Consider the following 25,350-nt stretch of genomic DNA (forward strand, 5'->3'; position numbering starts at 1 on the left):
TTAGGGTTTGGATATTGTGTTTTAGTGATCTTCACTATGTTATTTGTGAGTTTTGAGTGTGTTTTATGGCTGAAATTGTGGTGTTTTATGACTTTGTACACTTTGTAGGAAAAATGGATTTTGTAGCCAAACCCCACCCTTGTAACTAATTATATATGTTGTTGTATAATCCAATATTAAAAAAGATTTCCATCTCACTACAATATTAAGGAAGTTGGGACATTATAGAACTTTACTATCAATGGAAAAAAGATAATATGGTCTTATACAGACGACAACACATACATGCATGCTCTCCAACCACCATTTCTCGACGTACTTTCTTAGATTTGATCATATTTTGATAACTATCCGAAGCTCTAATATAGTTTGGAAGATTTTAAAAGTTCCACAAGGTGGTTGGCAAAACCAGTTCTTGATCATGTTCCTGTTCATGAACATCAAACATATGAAAATGATCATGACATCCATTAAGCTCACTTAACACATCCCAGTTGAAATCCTCTTCTCCCAAATCAGATTCTTCAAGAACACCTTTCGAAGACGAAAACTCGTCCTCTTTATCATTGTCTTTCTTTACCACTCCAAGTTGCTGAAGAAACTCATTGAGATCAATTTGAGGCTTTTCAATGCATTCATTGACATGGGTTTTGTCACTTGTAACTTGAACTTGAACTTGCTCTTGGTTGATCGGATCAACATTGGAGGAACCACTCGAGCTCGACGAGGAAGACGGCAATGGATGAGTTTTCTTGAGTTCTTGAAGCCTTTGATGAATCACATGAACACTGGGTTGCGCGTTAAGATTGAGCAAACCAGTGGCTGGAAACATTGACATGAACTTGTTTGAAGAAAACCATTTGAACTTATGCGATTTGTTAAGCGGATTGAAGTTGGATCGAAGATGGGGCAAGTTAAGGTACGCATCAGGGCCGTAGAGTCTTCTAGCGGCCTCATCGTATGCCATGGCAGCTTCTTCCGCGGTAGAAAAAGAACCCAACCATAATCGGGTTCTTTTTTTGGGTTCTCGGATTTCTGCTACCCATTTGCCCCATGTTCGCTGGCGGACACCGCGGTATTCACACGCGGCGTTCTGAGGACCGCCTTTGCCTCGGGTCGGGCCTTTCTTCCATGGCTTGAATGGAGCGGTGGCTCTACGGCAGTTGTCCATGGTGGTTTGAAGTTGGTGAGTGAAGTGTGAAAAGGAGCGGGGGTTATGTAGAGGGGTGTGAGTATATGGGGTTAAATGTTGTCACGTTTTAGAAAGTGTTCATTTTTCCTTTTTGGTTTTTGAAGCCCATGTGACCGTTGGGTTTAGTAGTAGACTGTACCAACCTCAAAGCCCAAAAAGAATATTATTTTTGTTGAATATTTAGTAGTGTACGTGATAATCATAATTGCATTTGAAATATCACAATTATATCTTAGAAGTTTTTCTTTTTTACTCATTTATTAATAACCAAAGTAAAACATATCGAAATTTATGATTGTAATCTACATGTTATAAATAAATAAAACTAAAGCAGTTTACTTAGTTTATCGATCAAGTTAATTTAACATGTAATCAAATATAATAATTAACGTAAAATATTAAGATAATTATGTTGGTATTTCATAACACTATTAATCTGTTGTCAAGAGGGAAATTGATGTTGTTTTAGAATATTTACTAGATGTATTTGTTGTTTTTTAATAATTAGAAATAAAAGTAGGTGTTATTTTCGAATTAGTGACAAAAATAAAAAAAAATAAAAAAATAAAGACATCGGAAAGAGGTTATTATTTCGCATGAAAAAATGATATTAGGTAGCACTTTCTAAATTAGATAATAAGGAGTTTTACATATCTGTCATATCAAGTTCATGGGCAAACATAATAACACTCAATTCGATACAATATTCATATATGTTGATAAGATTGCAAAATAAGAACATACATAGTAGTTGGGTGAATAATAATCCAGGTGTTTTATAACATGTGGCAGTCCAATCAGTAATGAGACGTTTTTCTAAATTATGTGTAGTGGGGATATAAGCATTATGTTAAAATGGGTGTAAATAATTAAAAAAAAAAGACCATAAAAAAATTGATTAGCTAAAGAAGAAAAGGCTTAGATGTGATTGGCCCATCAAATGGGGCTTGGGCGTGCTTTTAAAAACGCCTGAGAACCAAAAACCACAAAACACGCCCATGGGGGCGGCCTTGCCGGCGTTTTGTGGCGTGGAAGAGGGCAAAAACGCCTACAATTCTATCCACTACGTATAGTCTAAGTTTATTATTAACTTAAACTAGAGAAAAAACTACATAACGTACTTAAGTTAATCGAATTCAGATCGAAGGGGTGTTTGAAAGTTTCTACTAAATCAATGAATACATATTCAGAAAATTTAGAGACACTTCAAGAAAATCTGTCAAGACTTTCAAGTGACGAAAAGATGAGAAAACCAAAAACTAATTACCTTTAACATGTGTCTTCGGTAAAAGGTTTTGCAGTGACGCCTAAATTCCTCATTCTCCTGTATAACCTATCTTGACGATGTATCGTCAACATAGGCCAAAAATAAAAGAAAACTAAAACAATGACTTCACGGCGACATGCCGTCAGGAAAGATGGATCTATTCTGGTGACACCCTGTCGTTGGTAAAGCCCCGTCGATACAAATTTATTTATTTATTTTTCGTGGTGAGACCATTCAATTATCAATTTCATTTGTTTATATTGATTTAGTAAGTTATTAGCTGCAAAATATATATCCTGTGTCATGTATAGATAAAAAATAGGGTTATTGGATTTAATAATCTTAAATTTCACCTGTTGGCCGATAATAGTTCCACCTTTAAAAATTCCATCTAACTCCCAACTTGTAAGAATTTAGCCAACATCGATTTTTTTTCTAACATATAAGAATTTGATCTTCTAAATAGATTCAAGTGCACCTACAGCCTTCTTAATAGATTTAAGTGCACTGCAGTTATAAAAAGATTGACGAGCGCCAAATTCTTACAAGTTGGTATCGTTGAAGAGAATTTTTAAAGTTTGGATTATTATCCACCAACATGTGAAACTTTGAATTATTAAAATCCAATAACCCAAAAAAATAATGTTATTTTATCTACTAAAATATGTTACTCTAATCTATTAAAGTTTGTTGGTTTTATCAAATTAATCAACATTCTTGTGATTCTATAACTATCCAACCTTTGAACTTTTAACCAATGTATAATATTATGATTGAGGACGGTATAAATCATCTTTATCTTAAAAACGGTGAAAAAAGATCTTATAATTTAAAAACTTATACTGGCACATACTAAAATAACACATACATGTAAGTTTCACTTTTAAATTATATTAACATATGTAAATTAAACAAGATAACTGGTTTTAGCATATATGTGAATTATATCAACACTTTTTATTGTAGACAATTATATCCGCACTATAAAAAAAGGAAGATTCAAAAAAAAAAAAAAGAAGAAAAGAATTGATTGCTCGTTAGTATAATTATAGAGAATTCAATATAATTGATATTATTTAGTTTATTATTTTATCTATTCTCTATCATTGATTGGATGCCACAACACTTTTTAAATAGTTTCTATAATTTTTAAATGAAATATTTTATTTGTATGTGATCTTACTCCATTTCTAGTAAAAGTAGGAGCTTAGCTTTTCATCTTATATTGGTAACCTATGAGTGTTATCTTGCTTGTATTTGTATGTTTATTTGACTCTTATGTTTGGATATAGTTTAGGAGTTGACGGTCTCACTGGAAGTAGTTTCTTTATCCTTTAGGATGAAGGTAAGGCTTGTCTATATATCATCCTTCCCAAACCTTACAGATAGCTTGACTATAGGTTAGATTATACTGGATATGGTCAGGGGCGGACCCACGTTAAGCGGAACGGGGTCCCCGGACCCCAATCTTTATTTAAATAGTAGTAGAAGCGGTGTAACAACTCTCACCAAAACTATTAAATTATTATTTTATTTGTCTAATTGAGAAACCCAAGTAATTCTGCATAAACCCTAAAATTTTCAAAACAATCGGAATTAGGATCAGGGCCCCTAAAACTCAAGGGGGGTAAACCCTAGTTGATGATATCTAAACAGTTTTACGTGTGAAGTGAAATTGCATGCGAAACCAACTCAGCTGAGCTACCTCGACACGAATCCAACCTATGGTAGACTAGGGTCTCTCGCGCCACGCGACGCGCACAAGTAGATCTTTCGCGTGGCGCGAGGGGGGCGAATTTCGGGGTATAAATAGAGGGCAGTGGGACTTGGTACTGTGTGTTTGTTCGACGTTCAATTTCAATTTGTACTCTGAGTTATAGTCGAAACAGTCTTAAAACACACACAATTCACGAAGTGCTGCCGCAAAACAGGGTAATAACTCGATTGCTGCTACGATTCAACGTCCGATCGATTGAAACTATCCAACGAATGTTTAAGTGCTGCTCAAATTGGGTTTATACTTTGTCATTCGTCGTGATTCCGACAGGATGTTTTGAGTGCTACCCGGACTCGGGCTATACTCTGTCATTCGTTGCGAATCCGCTGGATGTTTAAGTATCGCACTTTGTCAATCGTTGTGAGGGTTTAATCTCGTGAATTGTCGTAAATGATGTATTAGTTACTAACCCAGTTTGTGTGCATTGTTATTTAAATTAGGTTAAACAACGGCTAATCAGTAGGCTTATAGACTACTCGTTAAATCTGCAATGTGAGTCATTCTCTTTTTATCAACTGTATTACAATACTCCAAGTTATTTTCCAAAGTTATAATTACAGGGATTAAGTTTTTGTAGTCTTCAATTACAGCCGGTATGTGGGGTATTGTGCACATTACTGCTGTTTTATCACTTTAGGTGGGCGAGCCTAAAATTAGTGATATTCGTCACTATTGGGTGACGGGACCCAATAGTGGTATGACCACAGTCACAGTAACGAGTCGAGTGACAAATACTGTGGGTAGTTGGTTGACATATAAACATTGTAATCTCACTTAATACTATAAATTACAACGTGTCATATTAATAAAATGAATGATTCACTCAGTATTTCCCCGCTGACAAAATATTTTTACAACATGTTTCAGGTGACCTACTGTGAATCAAGTATAAGTGCTACGGAGCACTCCCAAGCTTGAAGTAGTGGCTCAAATTAAATAAAGAAATAAACATGTTTTGTAAAATAAAATGGGAATTCCTATGAGATTCATCTACTGTAAATTACGGGATTTATCCCGCATTATTAAATAAATAATACTCGGGCATTTTCAAGTTTAAACCGATCCTGTTAAGATTTCCGCTATAAAATATAAATACCACGGGTTTTTCTGTCCCGCGGCTCCTAGACTGGGTCAAACCGGGCACGGGGGTCGTGACAGAAAAAGGTGGTATCAGAGCCACTGATTTAAGCCAATTAAGTATTTAAAAATACTTAATTTATTTGATTGCTATTCTTTGATTTTGTGCAATTTTAGTTTACAAAATTTTAACTTAGGATTGTGTGCGTCTTCGTGTGTGCTAACAACATGAACGAACTATCAGAAGCCCTACAAAATATCTCAATCCATAGTACAGATATGGATATCACCAGTATTACTACTGGATACCAGGCAGATGTGGAGGAGCCTATGGTATTTAAAGCCCAACCCCAGGAAAAACCTAAAGTAGTGACAAAGAGACATAGGTGGGCAGGTTGGAGGCGTGTACGCAGGAAAAAGCCAGCAACTCAAAAGACCATGAAAAAGGACGACCCAAAAGACCATGAAAAAGGAACTAGACCGTAAACTGTCACTAGCTGATATCATTGGACCTGCCGATGAAACTCTCTTTAACTACTCAGCAGAAGCCCTACTACCTGTTCACCTAGAACCTGCCATTCCAGACCCTATTATGCACCCTAGACCTTTACCAGGAACACTAGAAGAGTGGTGGACTACCGACTGGCAATTTCAGAACATTATGAATAGCCCTGACACTTTTCTCCCTCAATTCGACCCAGAACCTGCACCGAACCCACCAATGAGTAATGAAAACTTAGCTGAACTCCGCCGTTATGGCGAGGAGTTGGTGGATGCCGGAAATAGGATTCGGGAAGTAGGAGAGCAGATCTCCTGGATATACGACGATAGGGAACGCCGTTTCTAAAAAACCAGTTAACAGGGATTGCATGGGGTGGTGTGGTTATAGTGTATAATAATAATAATCATAGTAAAATATCAATCCTGTAAAATAGTCTAAAAATAAAACGTTGTAAGATAATCAGTGTGTATGGACGTATACTATTAAAAATATATAAAAATCGAATAGTCGCAAAGTCGACAGTTTTGGCTGTACATGTTTTTGTGATTATTTGTTTCTTAATTTGTCTTTTCATTGACTACTTGTTAATGTACAGAATGGGTAAGCAAAAACTTTCAGATATTTACCATCAACTAGATAGTGCCCAAAAGACTAAGGTAGCGTTTGGTATGAAGGAATGGAAGGTGGAATGGAATGGATCATTCTGATGGAATGAAAAGAAACATGTTTGGTTATAATGTGGTAATGGAATGGAGCATTCCAAAGGAATGTAACTCCTTCCATATATAATAATTTCCATTCCTTGGTATGTAGGTGTTTTTTTTCCATTCCTTCAAGGAATGGAAAAAAATATGTTTTTATTATTATTATTATTATTATTATTATTATTGAGGCAATTATATTTTTGTCGTTTTTAATACAGTTTTGTTTCGTTACTTCATCTTTTTGTGTTTATCAAATTGTACAAAGTAATGATTCATTCTATTCACATATGAGTAACCAAACATCACAATGGAATGGAATGATCCATTTCATTCCGTTGTCCATTCCATTACCTCGTCCATTTCATTCTCTCATCTATTACGTTACCCCATACCAAACAGACCCTAAGAGAACCTCGTCCCAATCAAATTCCTCAAGATATTCAGTGAATACCAATGAAGGAATATTTATTCGTAAAGCATCCTATGAAAACCCACTCTCTCCCGAGAAGAGAGATTGGATTATTAGAAAAAGCCAGGAGAAAGTAGGAACGTCCAATTCAAAAGAAGTGATAATTAATAAGGAAATAGGTAAAAACCCGCCATGGGAAGACGAATTAAATGAAAAATGGTCAGACCTTTACATGTTAGCCACTACTGCAGTGAATCTTGATCCATAATTAAGATAAGTAGCCAAACCGAGACCAACCATGGTAAATAAATAAGAAAAAGGGAATAAAATAAATGCAGGATGTAATTGTCATAGTAGTATGTTTTTTTTTATATTTAGTTGTAATAGATCTATAAGGTTGTTATGTTTATTATTTTAAATAAAGTTTGGTTGTAAAATATATCAAAGTGTTTATATTAAATAATAGTTCGTAATTGACATACATCCAGATGGAACACGCCGTAAATGAACCAGTTAATGAAGCTAACCAGTCGGAACATAATAACGAGGATCACTTCCTAAATCGGCAAGACATAGAAAATATCGTTGCTCAGGGAATAGTTAATGTTATCCCAGCTATCGTCGCTGTAGTAAAAAGTCCTGTTGAGCCTTCGCAAGCTCGCCCTAGTAAACGTACGCACGACGATACTGCCAGTAATAGTATCAATGGAGGCGGTAATAATAATGACATAATTCAAACCCCAATACATAAAAGGATGAAAGCTGCAACACCTGGTTGCACTTACAAGGAGTTCCTTGCCTGTAAACCTGTGGAGTTCGCAGGCAATGAAGGGGCGACTGCGGCACTGCGTTGGTTAGAGAAAACCGAGGCAGTGATCAAAATAAGTAAATGTGCCGAGGAAGATAAGGTCATGTACGCTTCGCACCTTTTCAAGGAAGAAGCGTTAGAATGGTGGAACACGGTATTACAAGCTAAGGGAAGTGACGTGGTTTATGCCATGAGTTGGGAATAATTTAAGCAATTAATAGAAAGAAAATTCTGTCCCGAATATGAAAAAGAACAAATGGCAAACAAATTTCTGAGCCATCGAATGGTGGATGTGGACTGTCGAGGGTATACTTCCAAATTTCTTGAGTATGCCAGGATTGTACCTACTCTGGCCTCGCCAGAACCGGTACTTATCTCTCGCTATATTTGGGGTTTGATTAGCGAGATTCTTGACATTGTTAAAGCTGCTTGGCCTCGCACGATTGACAATGCGATAGAATTAGCCAACACTTTAACTGACGGTCTGATACGCACTCGAGAAGAAAATAGAAAGAAGGATTTGGCCCAGAAAATTACCCAAGGATTTCATGTGGGTAATAGTAGTAATTTCAAGAGAAGGGGAACATGGCAATTTTCTGTTCCGCGATTTTGCAAAGACTGTAAGAAGAAGCATTTTGGAAGATGTAGGGAAACCTGCAACTTTTGCAAAGCTGTACGACATCGTGAAGAAAATTGCAGAAAGAAAACCACAGTCTGCTACAACTACGGAGAAACTGGGCATTTCAAGCCAGATTACCCTAAATTAGTTAAACCAGCAGACAACAAGGCTAAACCTGCCGAAGGAACTACCAGGAAGAACCCAAGAGCCTTTCAATTGACTACTCAGGAAGCCGAACTAATTCCTGACGTCATAGCTGGTACGTTCTTAGTTCACAATGTTTATGCAAAAGTATTATTTGACTCTGGTGCGAACCAAAGTTTTATAAATACTTCATTATGCCAAGCTCTTAATTTACCTCTAACCAACCTTAGGCAGACTTTTACAGTCGAAACGGCAGATGGAAATTTTGTTAAAATAGATAAGGTCTTGCAACAAGGAAAGATAGAACTCCTAGGTCATAAATTTTCTACAAACCTATTACCTATGAATCTAGCCGGATTCACGGTGTTAGGAATGGATTGGCTAGTAGCCAACCATGCTCGAATTCTCTGTGATAAAAATTCCATAGAAATCCATACACCCACAGGAGAATTAGTAATAATTACCGGAGATAAGCTACAAAAGCCACTGAAATTTATTTCGGTAATGAAGTTGGCCAGTTATTCAAGAAAACAAGGAATAGCATATATGGTTTCGGTAGTTGCTAATATCAAAAGTAAGAAACTGGAGGATATTCCGATAGTATCCGAATACCCAGATGTTTTTCCAGAAGACCTACTAGGATTACCAACCGATAGGGAGGTAGAATTTAGAATTCATCCAATTCCAGGAACTGTACCGATAGCCAAGGCACCCTATCGGTTAGCACCTACTGAAATGTTAGAATTAAAGAAACAGTTAGATGAATTACTAAGTAAAGGATTTATACGACCAAGTTCCTCTCCATGGGGAGCTCCAGTGTTGTTTGTAAAGAAGAAAGACGGATCAATGAGAATGTGTATCGACTATAGGGAATTAAACAAGGTTACAATTAAGAATCGATACCCATTACCTAGGATTGATGATCTTTTTGATCAATTGCAAGGAGCTAGATATTTTTCTAAGATAGACTTGCGCTCCGGATATCATCAATTGAAGGTACAAGAAGAAGACATACCTAAATCTGCTTTCAGAACTAGGTATGGACATTACGAGTTTACAGTCATGCCCTTCGGATTAACAAATACTCCAGCAGCATTTATGGACATGATGAATAGAATCTGTAAACCGTACTTGGATAAATTTATGATCGTTTTCATAGACGATATACTTATTTACTCCAAAAGTCAGGAGGAACATTGTGAGCACCTACATGCACTCTTAACATTGTTAAGAAAAGAAAAGCTTTATGCCAAACTCTCGAAGTGTGAATTTTGGCTACAAGAAGTGCAATTTTTAGGACACATGGTAAATCACAAAGGTATTCACGTAGATCCCTCCGAAATCGAAGCGATCACCAAATGGAAGGCCCCGCAATTGGCTACGGAAGTTAGAAGTTTCCTAGGATTAGCTGGATACTATAGACGCTTTATTAAGGATTTTTCTAAGATAGCAGTTCCATTAACTAAACTAACTTGTAAAGCTGTAAAATTTGAATGGGGACCCAGACAAGAGGAAGCTTTTAGGATTTTAAAGCAAAAGTTAACAAATGCCCCAATCTTAGCATTACCAGAAGGAACAGAAGATTTTGAAGTCTATTGCGATACTTCTATGCTAGGATTAGGATGTGTGTTAATGCAACACAAAAAGGTAATTGCGTATGCCTCAAGGCAATTGAAAAAGCACAAGGAAAACTACACGACTCATGACTTAGAATTAGGAGCGGTGATTTTTGTCCTTAAGATTTGGAGACATTATCTGTATGGAAGTAAGTTTACAGTTTATACAGATCATAAAAGCTTAAGGTACATATTTGGGCAAAAAGAATTAAACATGAGGCAAAGAAGATGGATGGAGATTCTAAGTGATTACGACTGTGATATTCAATATCATGAAGGAAAGGAAAATGTAGTTGCAGATGCCTTAAGTCGTAAGTATCATGAGAAACAAAAGCGAGTTCGTGCTCTCAGATTAAATCTACAGTTAGATTTAGTGGAACAATTAAAGAAGGTTCAAACCACAGCAATCAAAGACGATGCTGAGGGAATGAAAGGACGAATAAAAGAATTGGAACAAGGAGCGGATGGAATTTGGAGATTCCATAAGAAAAGAATTTGGGTACCTAAACAGGGAGAATTAAGGAATAAAATTTTAGAAGAAGCCCATAAATCTAGGTATACTATGCACCCTGGAAATAATAAAATGTACCAAGATTTAAGAAATAATTTCTGGTGGATAGGTATGAAAAAGGACATAGCTAGTTATGTATCTAAGTGTCTTACTTGTTCACAAGTTAAGACAGAACACCAGAAACCTTCAGGGTTACTCCAGCAATTAGAAATGCCTGTTTGGAAATGGGAACTAATAACTATGGATTTTGTTACCAAGTTGCCCAAAACCAGAAAAGGTAATGATGCAATTTGGGTAATTGTGGACCGATTAACCAAGTCAGCTCATTTTCTACCCATGAAAGAAACTTTCACCATGGAAAGATTAGCAAAATTATATGTAGATGAAATAGTATCCCTACAAGGAGTCCCACTCTCTATTATATCGGATAGGGATAGTCGTTTCACTTCACATTTCTGGACAAGTTTCCAAGAAGCCATGGGGACACGATTAAATTTAAGTACAACTTATCATCCCCAAACAGACGGACAAAGTGAAAGAACCATTCAAACCTTAGAAGACATGCTCAGGGCATGTGTAATAGATTTTGGTGGAAACTGGGATGATCATTTACCCTTAATTGAATTCTCCTATAACAATAGTTATCATTCGAGCATCGAAGCTGCCCCGTTCGAAGCACTGTATGGACGAAAGTGTAGAACTCCCGTTTGTTGGGCAGAAATAGGAGAAAGCCAATTATCAGGACCTGAAATTGTGCAAGAAACCACAGACAAAATCACGCAAATCAAAGAAAGACTGAAAACGACCCGAGATCGTCAGAAAAGCTATGCAGATAATCGCTGCAAGCCACTAGAGTTTCATGTCGGAGACAAGGTACTCTTGAAAGTTTCACCGTGGAAAGGAGTGGTACGATTCGGAAAGAAAGGAAAGCTAAGTCCAAGGTACGTAGGACCTTTGATAGGAAACTTTATTTGTAAGTATTGAAGAAAATCTCAATCAGCTGGATCTCTGAAGAAGATAACAGTCCTGAAGAACACAACAAGATGAAGAAAATCAGTTGGGACAACTGAAAAGTAAAGTATCTACTACAAAGAATCTCAAGTTGATAAAGAGTTGATTTGGATTATCAGAGAAGGTCGTTTCTGATGGATCTGATGATATTTCTGATGAAATATCATCAGTTTCTGACAAAATCTGATCATCAAATTTTCTGATGATTTGTTCACCAGAATTTCTGATGAAGTGGCTTATCAGAAATTCTGATAACAGACCCACTTGTCTAAAATCACAACTCTATCCTGCCACCCATGACCGAAGCATGACATTATTGGTTTTCATGATTACAAATGCAACTTGAACGATGGATTCAATGAATATGTCAAATTGCTACTTTATGCAGGACTTATTGCATGAATAAACAAATGTTTATTCATGTCCACAGCCATCTATAAATAGAAGGCTCGAGAGGCAGAAGATACTTGAGTTTGAAGCTTAGCATTCACATACAAACACTCAAACTCCAACTGCTCTTCTCACCCACAGAAATCAAGATTCATTTGTATTAGATAATAATCCTACAATCACCTTGTTAAAGTAATTTGTTTCAAAGTGATATAAACTTGATAATTCTGTAGGTCTTGTTTCTTGAAAGTCTGATTTCCATTTCCGCACATCTTTTTCACATACACTGAAATCACTTGCCATATTACGTAAAAAGAAGTTGTTAAGGCCATACTGGGTCCAACAACCTTTCAAAGTAATTCAACAAATAGGACCAATTGCCTATTGCCTACAACTACCAGAAGTATTAGCTGGGGTACATGATGTATTTCATGTATCCAATCTCAAGAAATGTTTATCAGACGAATCCCTGGTAGTACCTCTTCAAGATATAGAGGTAAATGAAAAGTTAAAATTTGTAGAGAAACCACTGCAGATAGAAGATAGAAAGGTCAAGTTTCTCAAACACAAACGACTGGTGCTAGTCAAAGTCAAATGGGATTCAAAAAGAGGACCAGAATACACTTGGGAGCTGGAATCATAAATGAAGCGGAAATAACCTCATTTATTCCAGTAAATCTCGAGGACGAGATTTTTCTTAAGGTGGGTAGGATGTAACAACTCTCACCAAAACTATTAAATTATTATTTTATTTGTCTAATTGAGAAACCCAAGTAATTCTGCATAAACCCTAAAATTTTCAGAACAATCGGAATTAGGATCAGGGCCCCTAAAACTCAAGGGGGTAAACCCTAGTTGATAATATCTAAACAATTTTACGTGTGAAGTGAAATTGCATGCGAAACCAACTCAGCTGAGCTACCTAGACACGAAGCCAACCTATGGTAGACTAGGGTCTCTCGCGCCACGCGACGCGCACAAGTAGATCTTTCGCGTGGCACGAGGGAGGCGAATTTCAGGGTATAAATAGAGGGCAGTGGGACTTGGTACTGTGCGTTTGTTCGACGTTCAATTTCAATTTGTACTCTGAGTTATAGTCGAAACAGTCTTAAAACACACACAATTCAAGAAGTGCTGCCGCAAAACAGGGTAATTACTCGATTGCTGCTACGATTCAACGTCCGATCGATTGAAACTATCCAACGAATGTTTAAGTGCTGCTCAAATTGGGTTTATACTTTATCATTCGTCGTGATTCCAACAGGATGTTTGAGTGCTGCCCGGACTCGGGCTATACTCTGTCATTCGTTGCGAATCCGCTGGATGTTTAAGTATCGCACTTTGTCAATTGTTGTGAGAGTTTAATCTTGTGAATTGTCGTAAATGCTGTATTAGTTACTAACCCAGTTTATGTGCATTGTTATTTAAATTAGGTTAAACAAAGGCTAATCAGTAGGCTTATACACTGCTCGTTAAATCTGCAATGTGAGTCATTCTCTTTTTATCAACTGTATTACAATACTCCAAGTTATTTTCCAAAGTTATAATTACAGGGATTAAGTTTTTGTAGTCTTCAATTACAGCCGGTATGTGGGGTATTGTTGGATCGTCGTTGACCCTAAATGAGTCGATCAGAAGAGTCGTTTTCCAATTCAAAGGCGGAATCAGTGAATTAGATGCTCAAACTAAATATAATGCTTCACTTTATTGAATCTGATAATGTTTACAACCTGGAAGCAATTCGGCAGCACTTCGTTACAAGTTCTGAGCCCCTACAAATGAAACAACCAGTCACCTATTTATAGAGATCTGGAACCGCTTATACGTACATGTCACAAAAGCGGTCCAGGTAAGTTGTGTGGATCGCTTTTATGGACAATGTCCATATAAGCAGTCCAACATGCTATTTAACCACTTCTCGTTTCTCGAACCTCGTGCACTGGTTATTCTAACCTATCCTATCCTATAACATGATACAAGACGAAGTCAATAGACGTAATGCACCAACAGACTCCCCCTCGGATATTGACGAAGTCTTCAGTGAACATTCTCTGTTATGCCACCTCTTCAGTCTTGATCATCTTTGCCAACTTGTTCAGATTGCAACCATATAAGAATCCTTTAATCTTTCACTTTGATTATCTTTACAACTTCATCATCAGTAGGCTCCCCCTCTCATCAAGCTTCTGTGCTTTTAGAGATCATCACCTTGCTTTTCCAGCTACAAGCTCTTCCTCACTTACAACTTATCTCCAGACTCCCCCTTAAACTCAGCTCTTCGGGATCGTAATCTGAATCTTTCCTGTAATTCTCAAACATTCATAAGTAACAATATTTTCAAAATCATTAAACATGTTCTCTAATACACTCCCCCTGTCAACAAACTTAACAGATATGGCAATATAAAGAATCCAATTCCCTCACAAATTATCATTCAAGTTCAAGTTAATGACCTTGAAGATATCACCCATGTTTTTAAAGATTTTCCAAGAAATTTCAAGTTTCAAATTAATGAACTCGTTTTGTTTTCAGAAACACAATCAGCATACTTAGATTTTGAAACTCAGCAACTCAGACATCGGTTTATCGAAAATAACTCAGAAATCAAAATCTTTTTGTGTTTTCTGAAAATATAAAGCTGTAAAAAAATATATACAAACATATTTACAAACAATATTTTTGTTTGAGTATGCGTCAGAGGATCATATCAGTTTTTGACCAGTCACAAGTACCGTTAAGCTTTAAATCATACTTAGAATTAAACAATTCACTTAGATTGTCGATATACTGATCCTTTTAAATTTTCATACAAATTTCAACTGATTCAGGATACTATTTAGATGTTTTAAGACTTAAACTCACTCATGTGTCCCACCTCTTGAATATACTCCCGTATCCAGAATCCCAATATTCAGTCTTACAGGTAAGAATACTACAATGATGTCTGTACATAAATTAGGGTATGCGAGAACTGAGGGATCTCAGGTCAGAACTTCCGTTCAGCAGAGAGATATCAGCTTCGACTTTGCAGTGTGTTCCCTTTAGAGAATCTTTTCAGCTACAACAACTGATTATCAATTTTATTGTCTAATCAGCTGAGGGCTTTATGCTATGTTTCAAGCATTTTGGTGAAAGTATTAGCCAGGGACTAGGTCAGAACCACCGTTCAGCAGAAGTCCCGGAATAATACCCCAGACATCATAGAGTATAAACACCTAGTATATCAGAATACGAGACCTTTCAAATGAGATTTCAGGGGTCACCTATATATCCAAGTAGTGTTCCCCACGAAATAAGCAAGTTTGAATTTAGGTTTATATCCCGAAAAAGCTTTCTAAATGTATAAAAACCTATCGATATATCATCAGTGAGACTGCTTAATGCTGTTTAATCATTACATATCTTTAGCATACTGTAACTGTCTACTGATGTACTATCATTTCCTCTTTTTACACAAAACTCAAATTTTTGATTTTATCATGTTTTTGTATTTTTCAAATTTTCTAATGTTTTTGTATTTTCTAACAATTTTTCTCCCCCTAAAATGCAAAACCATTAAAGAAATTTGACAAACGATACTGATAGCTTTATCTCGCCATCCATTTTCTGCATCTCATGCTCTGTTTTGCAGAAAATATAACGTACCCCCATGATTTACAACCCATTGATTTTGACTGTTAGAAAACCGTTCTTCAACTTGTGAGTAATCATGTTTGTTCCGCCGTGAGGGTTTCGGCATAGTCCATCACCACTTATACTAAGTAAACAAACATCAATCTTCTCAAACATCAAACCAAACAAACAAACAACCACAAACAAACAGCAATCATCAACCACAACACAAATTCATACAAAACAACCAACAAACTCCCTGTCTGACCAAAACCAGGAATCTTCAACCTCTTCCTGTGCAATACTCTCACAATCTTCAACAACATTTAGCACCTGCACATTCAAACTTTATCAAATACACAAACAATTTGTCATAAAAATTTCAAACAATAAAGATAGATGCCGATTCATGCTTCGCGATCCAGGAAGCTCCGGCAACACTTCGTTACAAGTTCTGAGCCCCTACAAATGAAACAACCAGTCACCTATTTATAGAGATCTGGAACCGCTTATACGTACATGTCACAAAAGCGGTCCAGGTAAGTTGTGTGGATCGCTTTTATGGACAATGTCCATATAAGCGGTCCAACATGCTATTTAACCACTTCTCGTTTCTCGAACCTCGTGCACTGGTTATTCTAACCTATCCTATCCTATAACATGATACAAGACGAAGTCAATAGACGTAATGCACCAACAGGTATTGTGCACATTACTGCTGTTTTATCACTTTAGGTGGGCGAGCCTAAAATTAGTGATATTCGTCACTATTGGGTGACAGGACCCAATAGTGGTATGACCGCAGTCACAGAAACGAGTCGAGTGACAAATACTGTGGGTAGTTGGTTGACATATAAACATTGTAATCTCCCTTAATACTGTAAATTATAACAACGTGTCATTTTAATAAAATAAATGATTCACTCAGTATTTCCCCGCTGACAAAACATTTTTACAACGTGTTTCAGATGACCTACTGTGAATCAAGTACAAGTGCCACGGAGCATTCCCAAACTTGAAGTAGTGGCTCAAATTAAATAAAGAAATAAACATGTTTTGTAAAATAAAAAGGGAATTCCTATGAGATTCCTCTACTGTAAATTACGGGATTTATCCCGCATTATTAAATAAATAATACTCGGGCATTTTCAAGTTTAAACCGATCCTGTTAAGATTTCCGCTGTAAAATATAAATACCACGGGTTTTTTTGTCTCGCGGCTCCTAGACCGGGTCAAACCGGGCACGGGGGTCGTGACAAGCGGTATATAAAAATTTCTATGGACCCCATAAAAAAATTTAGTTGGACCCCATAACAATGAAAGTGAGCCTGGTGCAGTGGTAAAACCCCTTGTTTACACACAAAAGGTCTTGGGTTTGATACCTGATTGTCTCATTTTTTTGTGTTTTTTTTTCTTAAACTTGATTTTAAATTAATCACTCTATTTTTTTTTCCTATTTCAATTTTTTATCACCTATATTTAGCTGAATGTGTAGTAAATGAAACTTGTAATTTAGTAATGATATTGTTTTCTATTATGTTTCTCGACCCGACCCGACCCGACCCGACCCGAACAACGACCGATCAAAAAAATTTGAACACCAAAAAAATGGGACCCCATTGTCCAAAAATTTTGGGTCCGCCATATGGTTATTGTTGTAATTATAGTTTTGAATAGATATATGACGTGTCTGTAGGAATTGAATGATGTAGGTAATTAGTTAAGTAATTTGTCTTCATTGAATAAATGTACACTCGCTTCACCTCGGATACTCCCTACTTGTGGAGGGACTTGTTAGTTGTTACTTCTTACAACTCCATTCTCTCTCACACACAACACCCACTATATAATATATATCCATCTATATCTGTATGGTGAGAGAGAGAGAGAGGAGAGGAGGGAGGGATACTATGAATTTGATGAGGATGCATGATGTTGAAGAAGAAATCCACCTCAAAACATTGGAGAGAATCACGAGTTGTAATTCACATGTTCCCCTGACCATTCACGGTTTCAATCTTCCCTGCCTCACTCACCTTTTTCCCATGCATCTTCATTCATCAACTTAACTAAGATATCCATCTCTCTCTCTCTCCCTCCTCATATTTGACTCTTTAGTCAGTTACAAAGATATTTTTACTTATGAATGAATGCTTTATCTCTAGTCAAACGGATAAATTAGCTAAAAAGAAACGAGTCAAACAGGCTGAATGACTTCCAAACTCCAAAGTATATATATATATATATATATATATATATATATATATATATATATATATATATATATATATATATATATATATATATATATATATATATATATATATATATATATATGTATATATATATATATATATATATATATATATATATATATATATATATATAGGGGAGGGTTAGATAGAAACCCTAAAAATTTAAGAAAACCCTAGAAAACCCAACTTCCCGACTTTTTCTTTGAAAAAAATAACACATGTAATATACATGTTTTTAAGAGTTTTGAGCCAAAAAAATCAAAAAAGCGCCGAGTGGTTTTTTTTTTTTTTTAAAAACTAAACAAGTTTCAGCACTTTTTGTCTAACACATGTTAGTGATGAAAGTTGCTGAAACTTGTTTATTTTTTTTTAAAAACATCCACTCGGCTCTTTTTTGATTTTTTGGCTCAAAATTCTTAAAAACATGTATATTACATGTGTTATTTTTTTCAAAAAAAAAAAAAGTCGGGAGGTTGGGTTTTCTCGAATTTTTAGGATTTTCTATCTAGCATTGTCCTATATATATATATAATATATAGGGGAATGCTAGACAGAAAACCCTTAAATTCTTAGGAAACTCTTGAAACTCAAATCTCCCCCCATTTTTACCCAACCTCCCGACATTTTTTTTTGAAAAAAATAACACATGTAATATAGATGTTTTAAAGTGTTGTGGGCCAAAAAAAACAAAAAAGCGCCGAAGGGATTTTTTTTAAAAAAATAAACAAATTTCAGCAATGTCCGGTTGCCTAACATGTGTTAGACAAAAATGCTGAAAGTTGCTGAAATTTGTTTTTTTTTTAAATAAAAAACCCTTCGGCGCTTTTTTGATTTTTTTGGCCCAAAACTCTTAAAAACATGTATATTACATGTGTTATTTTTTTCAAAAAAAAAAAAAAAAAAGTCGGGAGCTTTGAGTTTTCCGGGTTTCTTAAATATTTAGGGTTTTCTATATAGCCCAACCCTATATATATATAGAATTGCGCTAAAATAAGAACCACCTCGAGTTGTAAGAACCGTGAGAACTTTTTGATCCGGGACGAGGTGGACCAATTTTTTTTCATAAACGTAGATGCGTGTATTATAAACAAATTTGTAAAAAAAAATTCAAAAAAAAAAAAATGTCGTGTGTGTAGTTTTGAGCACCACAAGTTTGTGTTTACGGGTATCGTAAATTTTCCGGTAAGATTTACGGTACCCGTAAACAAAAACTTGTGGTGCTCAAAACTACACACACGGCATTTTTTTCTTAAAATTTTTTTTTTACAAATGTGTTTATAATACACGCATCTACGTTTATGAAAAAAAAAAAATTTGGTCCACCTCGCCCCGTACGTGTAGTTCTCACGGTTCTTACAACTCGAGGTGGTTCTCATTTTAGCGGTCCCATATATATATATATATATATATATATATATATATATATATATATATATATATATATATATATATATATATATATATATATATTAATTTATTTACTCATATTTCACCGATTACTTGTATAAAACTTCTTCTTCTTATTTTTTCCGGATAAATTAACTTTTTGTTTGTGTTTGGAGGTCATACTGAATCATCTGATGAGAGGTTATAAGCCTTATATTAATTGTTGATAACAAGGTGAAGATTCCGGAACAATATTTTCAAGGGAAAGAGGATAAAACTAAAACAAATAAACGTCTAAAAAAAGAGCTTGCTGAGTTTGACAATGCGAATCTAAAAGAGGCCGATGAAACCAGATTATTAATATGGAAAAACGAGCTTGTGTGTGGTGTTATAGACAAAGCTCAGTTTGGCAAGTATGGTTTGGTTCATACGGTTCAAGAGCTGTATGGTCCAGACATTGCAGGGCTCTTACTTGGAGCTTTTAGTCGGTTATTCACTTCTTTTCTACAGGTACTATAAGTATAATAATAATAATACTCTTTTAACCTTTTTAAAACTGTTTTTGTAGTGTTAACGTCTCATATACTTTATTTATCAGTTCCATGGATTTACATGTGGATTAGACGACCTCATGGTGGCGCCTGATTGTGACAAAGAAATGAGGATGGAACTTGAAGGTGAAGATGTAGGTGAAAAGGTTCACCGCAAAGTTGTCAACCTGGAGAACCAAAAAATAGGTACAAATTTGAGTACCAAAATATAGAAAAATTTAGTAGAGGTGGTTGTTTTGACCCATTTACTCTTGAAACATGTCGATTTTGGTTATATTTTATCTAGTGTTGTAAGAATCGCTGGCGCTAGTCGCCTGGTTGGGTACAGACTAGCGTTAAATCAGGATTAATAGGGATTAATCGGATTGAGATTTATATATGTAATCTTCAGTTTTATATAAAGTAGTAGGCACCCCGCGCCTTGCGACGGGCTCGTGAACTTTGTAAGGGTATGTGCATTGGGTAATAATCAAGTCTAAGATTCAGCAACTCCACCACAATCGCACACTACAATATCCTTAACATGTTTTGTATAAAATGACAAAAAGATTGGGGTCGATTGAACTGTTCAATACATTTTCCCATTTGACCCGTTCAATAAAAATTACCCATTACATGACCAAGTTTCAACTTTTGTAGCCAAACAAGCTAATTACTTCATGATCGATTCTTATAGTTACTAACCTTTACATGACCAAGTTGGGTTACTTGCAAACCCGAGTTAGGAATTGGGATGGGTCGGTCCGCTTTCAACCTATGGAAAAACTATTCTTCGACAGGGTTGTAGTTCAACGGGCCATAAATATAAACGTGCCTTATAGAAGTGTAGTTAACACCCTTTGATTCTAATAAGGCTTCTGTTTCAAGCTTCCCCTTGTGTCGGCTTTTTGGATCAACTGCATCTATCTATATAGCAAACAAAAATAACAATATCAAATTTGGTAACATGCCGAAACGGGTGGGTCGGGTTAATCCACAAACACCTTTTATCATTTTCTTTTCTGAATCTATTAATAGTTAATGTGATTAAAAGAAAATAATTGTCACAGTTAAAATCTAACTTTGAAATATGTACGGCTTCTTCATTGTTAATACACTTTGGTTGACTTTTAACCTGTTTGACTTGCTTGACCTGTTTTAATATTAAAGCATAAAAATGTTAATAAACTGAAGAGCAATATATGTACCTGTAATTTAGTAAAATAGTAAAAGTATTAACAAAAGTAAGTAACTTGTTATTATCATCAAATGAATCTTATGTGATTTTACAAAGTTTATGTTGATAACTTACTGTTCTAGATTCGGCAATGCATCTAATATAGGCTCCACCTCTTCTGCCTCACGCCCTTGTAAAACAAATCGTTTTCATAAATTATGATAATAACGCAGCGTATTAAGTACCGAGCATGTGCTATGAATGACTGACTAATTTACTATAATACCCTTTAAAAATAAAAACAATAAAGACTATAAAAAATTAAATGTAAAAGCTTAAAACTTTATATAATTTTTACACACCATTTATATCATAGACCACATCAAAGCCTTCAGTAGCCCTTCCTATCACCTTTCAAGTGTGGTATCTATAACATAAAACACATCATAGTTACTTGAGAAACAAGTTACTAAAATGAAAAATGTAGACTTATAAGATAACTTATTGACTTTGTTATATAATTCTTAATAAACCTTGGATTTAAAAGCATTGTAAGCGTCATCTGCTTCACCGGGAAAAGGTTGTGTGACGGGTGCTTTGCCTCTAGTGAACAAAGTTACCTGCACATGATAAAATGATAGGCCAAAATTTATGAACTGAGTCCAAAATTTATGAACGGTTTTTATGACATGATGATACGGGAACTTGCAAGATTAATCATGTTAAACTTAACCTGATGTCCCTCTTCAACAAGTAGTTCGGGAAAGAAAGATTCCGATGAAACGTGTGCCTCCCATTACAAAGAATTTTCTTGGCTAAAAAGATGTCACATTCAAAGCTCCTTTCAGTTGACATAATTTCCTTCCTATACTGCAGCATACATAAGATTCAGTTACTTTGACTTCTTGAGTCAAACCTAGTACTTTAAAGTTTAAACTCACTCAAGGTATTATTAGGGGCTGTTTGGATTTTCTCAAAGTATTTACTTTTGTAGTTCAAGATTGATCTTGATTATGAAACAAATTTAACACCAACATTCTTGTAATCAATAGTAATCATAATTCATAACCAAACAATCCTGATTTTGACTTTTGATTTAAAATGTCAAAATTCAAAATTGATCTTGATTCAACAACACCCACAATCTTTTAACCACCAATTATCATTCCAAGTTTATAACTTTTCAAGATTAAGCAATACATGAGCACCCCAAATTCAAAGTTTAAAACTTGACAATTGATTTGGGGTCAATTTAGAGATTAAAACAAAGGGTAAAAGAGTACCTGAATGAAGGTGATGAATTTAGTGCCACAAAAGGTGGATTGAGAAGAGGGAAGAAGTATTACCTCTGGCTTTCTTGTTGATATCAGGATAGAGAGTCAAGACTTTTCACCATCTCTGTTCTTGTGAGACAAATGTTAGAGGGAGTAAGAGATGATCGTTAGCGAAAACAAACGGGCATTTGAAGAAGGATCGTCTACCACAAGATTCATCTGCCCGAATCCTAATAACCCCTTGACTGACTTGCGACGGAACCCTAAAGCCATCATTGTTGTGGCTTCGCTTTGTCCACAACCTACCACCGCCATCATCCAAACACCACCATAACTGACCCGGCGTCATCTCAGGAGGACTTATGCAAACGGATAGGGCTATTGAATTCAAGAATCTGATGATTGCATTGAAAGAGGAGCAGTTGAGTTGAAGAAACTGATAATGGCATTGAATGAGATTGATTAATCGTGTATCTATTTTATGTGAGAAGGACAGAAAGGGAACAAAATGGTAAAAAATTAGGCATTTTAAGTTAACTTGTGACAACTCGTATTTTGCAATCCTTTTTATACTTTGCTTTATGGTCTAATTTACGTGCACGTTATGTGGAATGGTTATTATGTTTGGTGATAATTTAATAGTGGTGATGCTTAATGTATAAGGTGAATGGTATATCAATAATCTAGTCATATAAACCTCCGGGTCGCACACTCTCTTATCATTGTGGTTTTGGGATCGACCCAAACCACTGCCATTCGGAGGCCTTTGTACATGGCCCAAATGCAGCCCAGAAGCTAAGCCCGACTCAGTTTTCTTGTGCGCATACACACAAAGTTGTGTGTAACCCCCTCATAATTCCCAAAACACAAAACATAACACAACCAGAACCTCTCTCACCCTTCCTTCGAAGTCGACGGCAGCACCTCTACCCGAAGCTTCATCCTCTTTTTGATCGATTACTTATCTTCGAATCCCACATCTCGGTTAGTAAACTAGTTCATAGTTTGTGTAACACCCCGTGTTTTCGAATGTCAATGTCAAAGTCAAAGTCAAAGTCCAAGTCAACTTTGACTTTCTTTGACTGTAGATAGTCTATTTTCAGTTTTATTTGTATTATGTGGAGTAAGTGTTGTAATCAGGAAGAATCGAAGTAATCGAATGTTTTATCAACGCAAACCGATTTACGACTGTGAATAGTAGGAAGTAACAATGCGATAAAGTTAACTAATCTATAATCAAACCGATCTAACTATCATCGAACTCGAATCTCAAATTACGCGAACTTCGGTTGTTGTTATACGTGTGTGTGTGCCTTATGTGTTATCTGTGCGTGTTTACCTTATGTTTTGTGCTTTGTGTGGTGATCAATCGAAACTCGAAACTCAAATCGAATACAATCGAAATCGAACTACGACGAATGGTAACGTTAGGATAAGGCGAATTAAAGGTGATTGTAGGTTAGATATAGTAGTTGGGACTGAAAGTAATTTGAATAGGAAACTCTATCGTACTCGATCGAAACCGAAATATCAAAAATCGTCGCCCGAATACCTCGAACCAGGCTGTTGATCGATCAGGCTATCCGCCGATCGAACAGCCTAGCCGATCGAACAGGCTGTTCGATCGAGCAGGCTGTCCGATCGGGGAAGCCTGGCCGATCGGCCAGCCCTTTCCTCTTTTGGAGCCTATAAATAGGGCTGTCATTGTCACTCTTTACCACTTTTGGAAAATTCTGACTGACCAGCTCGTGCTCCTCCTTTTTCCTCAGATTTCTTCTGATTTCGGTAAGTTTCCAACCTAAATCTTGTACTTTCTTAATCAAGATATGCTCCTACACCTTTCTATCTTTCAAATCTTGATTTCTAACCATGAAATCATCAAGATCTAAGCATTCTAGGGTGATGTCATCATAAGAACATCATGTTTTGGCCTCAATCCACCATGAATAGCTCGGATCTAACCGATTTCCACATAAACAAGTCAAGATCTATCAGAGATCTAAACATTTACATGATGTAAAGGATTGAAAGGAGGATTTCCAACTTTCTTTCAACTCTTTTACACTCAATGCCTTCAAACCGGTAGAAACGGAGCTTGAGCCAACTCACTAATCATTCCAATGGTTGTGTGATTCAAGATTCGGGTTCTATATACGAGGTTCACCGACTTCGGGTTAAACGTTAAACCGACGTTCCGAACCGTTCACCGGCCGGATTTGGGTGATTCCTGTCCGAGCAGGAGGAACAAGTAAGAACTAAAGTGTCATAGTTCAACTCGTTATCAAACTACCTCAATATAACGTCAAATAATCAGAACAGCCAAGTGTTAGACGAACAGGCCGACCAGGTCAGGATGCTGATCGAACGGTTAGGCTGTTCGAACAAACAGCCCAACCGATCGGACATGTCAGCCGATCGACCAGGCCAGCCGATCGGCTAGCATGTGGCCCCACACTTTGACAAATTCATGAAGTATGGTATTGAACGCGGTGATGTTCGATCGAACGAGCTGTTTGGTAACATTACTCATCGGATCATGAGATACTATGCTTCCACACTTAATCGATTTTCAACTCGTTCGATGCATTGGGGTGCCACCCGATCGAACATGATATCAGAACGAACAGGCTATTCGATCGAATATGCTGCTCGATCGAGTGACAACCTGCTGAGGACTACTACTGAAGTTCCTAACCGATCGGTTAAGCCGACCGATCGAACAGACCGTTCGATCGATCGACCTGAAAGGTAAGAACACTTCAGTGTTCTCAAATGCTACAACAAAAACTTCAAAATTTCAAACCATCATACACAAACACATCCTACTCAAAGGAAGAAACAATCCACTCGAACAGTCCAACCGATCGAGCAGGCGGTCCGAACGGATTCTCCAGCCGAACGAACAACCCACTCGATCGAACCTGCCGTTCGATCGACCAGGCTGTTCGATCCACTTACACTTGTTTCCATTATTCGTGTTATTCATCCTTATGCTATCGAAGTGTTCAGGCTAACCCTACTCTCAAGTGCTCCCTTCAATCCATCAATCAACCGCTGTGAGTATACTCGATCCCTTTTTGCTTTTAGCA

At 36.4% G+C, this 25,350-nt stretch overlaps 2 protein-coding genes across 2 annotated transcripts; one reads left to right on the forward strand and one right to left on the reverse strand.

The window, feature by feature from the left end:
* Positions 1-213: 213 nt before the first annotated feature.
* Positions 214-1,173, reverse strand: LOC110882337 (dehydration-responsive element-binding protein 2F). The gene has a single exon (XM_022130383.2). The coding sequence runs from the start codon at positions 1,169-1,171 to the stop codon at positions 380-382; it is 792 nt and encodes a 263-aa protein (XP_021986075.1). The 5' UTR covers positions 1,172-1,173; the 3' UTR covers positions 214-379.
* A 7,872-nt stretch (positions 1,174-9,045) lies between these two features.
* Positions 9,046-20,058, forward strand: LOC110882295 (DNA-directed RNA polymerase I subunit 1-like). Its single transcript, XM_022130354.2, has 3 exons — positions 9,046-9,159; positions 19,515-19,790; positions 19,879-20,058. The coding sequence occupies exons 1-3, from the start codon at positions 9,046-9,048 to the stop codon at positions 20,041-20,043; spliced, it is 555 nt and encodes a 184-aa protein (XP_021986046.1). The 3' UTR covers positions 20,044-20,058.
* Positions 20,059-25,350: the final 5,292 nt, after the last annotated feature.

Source organism: Helianthus annuus, chromosome 10, assembly GCF_002127325.2.
Source record: "Helianthus annuus cultivar XRQ/B chromosome 10, HanXRQr2.0-SUNRISE, whole genome shotgun sequence".
NCBI classification, from domain to species: Eukaryota; Viridiplantae; Streptophyta; class Magnoliopsida; order Asterales; family Asteraceae; genus Helianthus; species Helianthus annuus.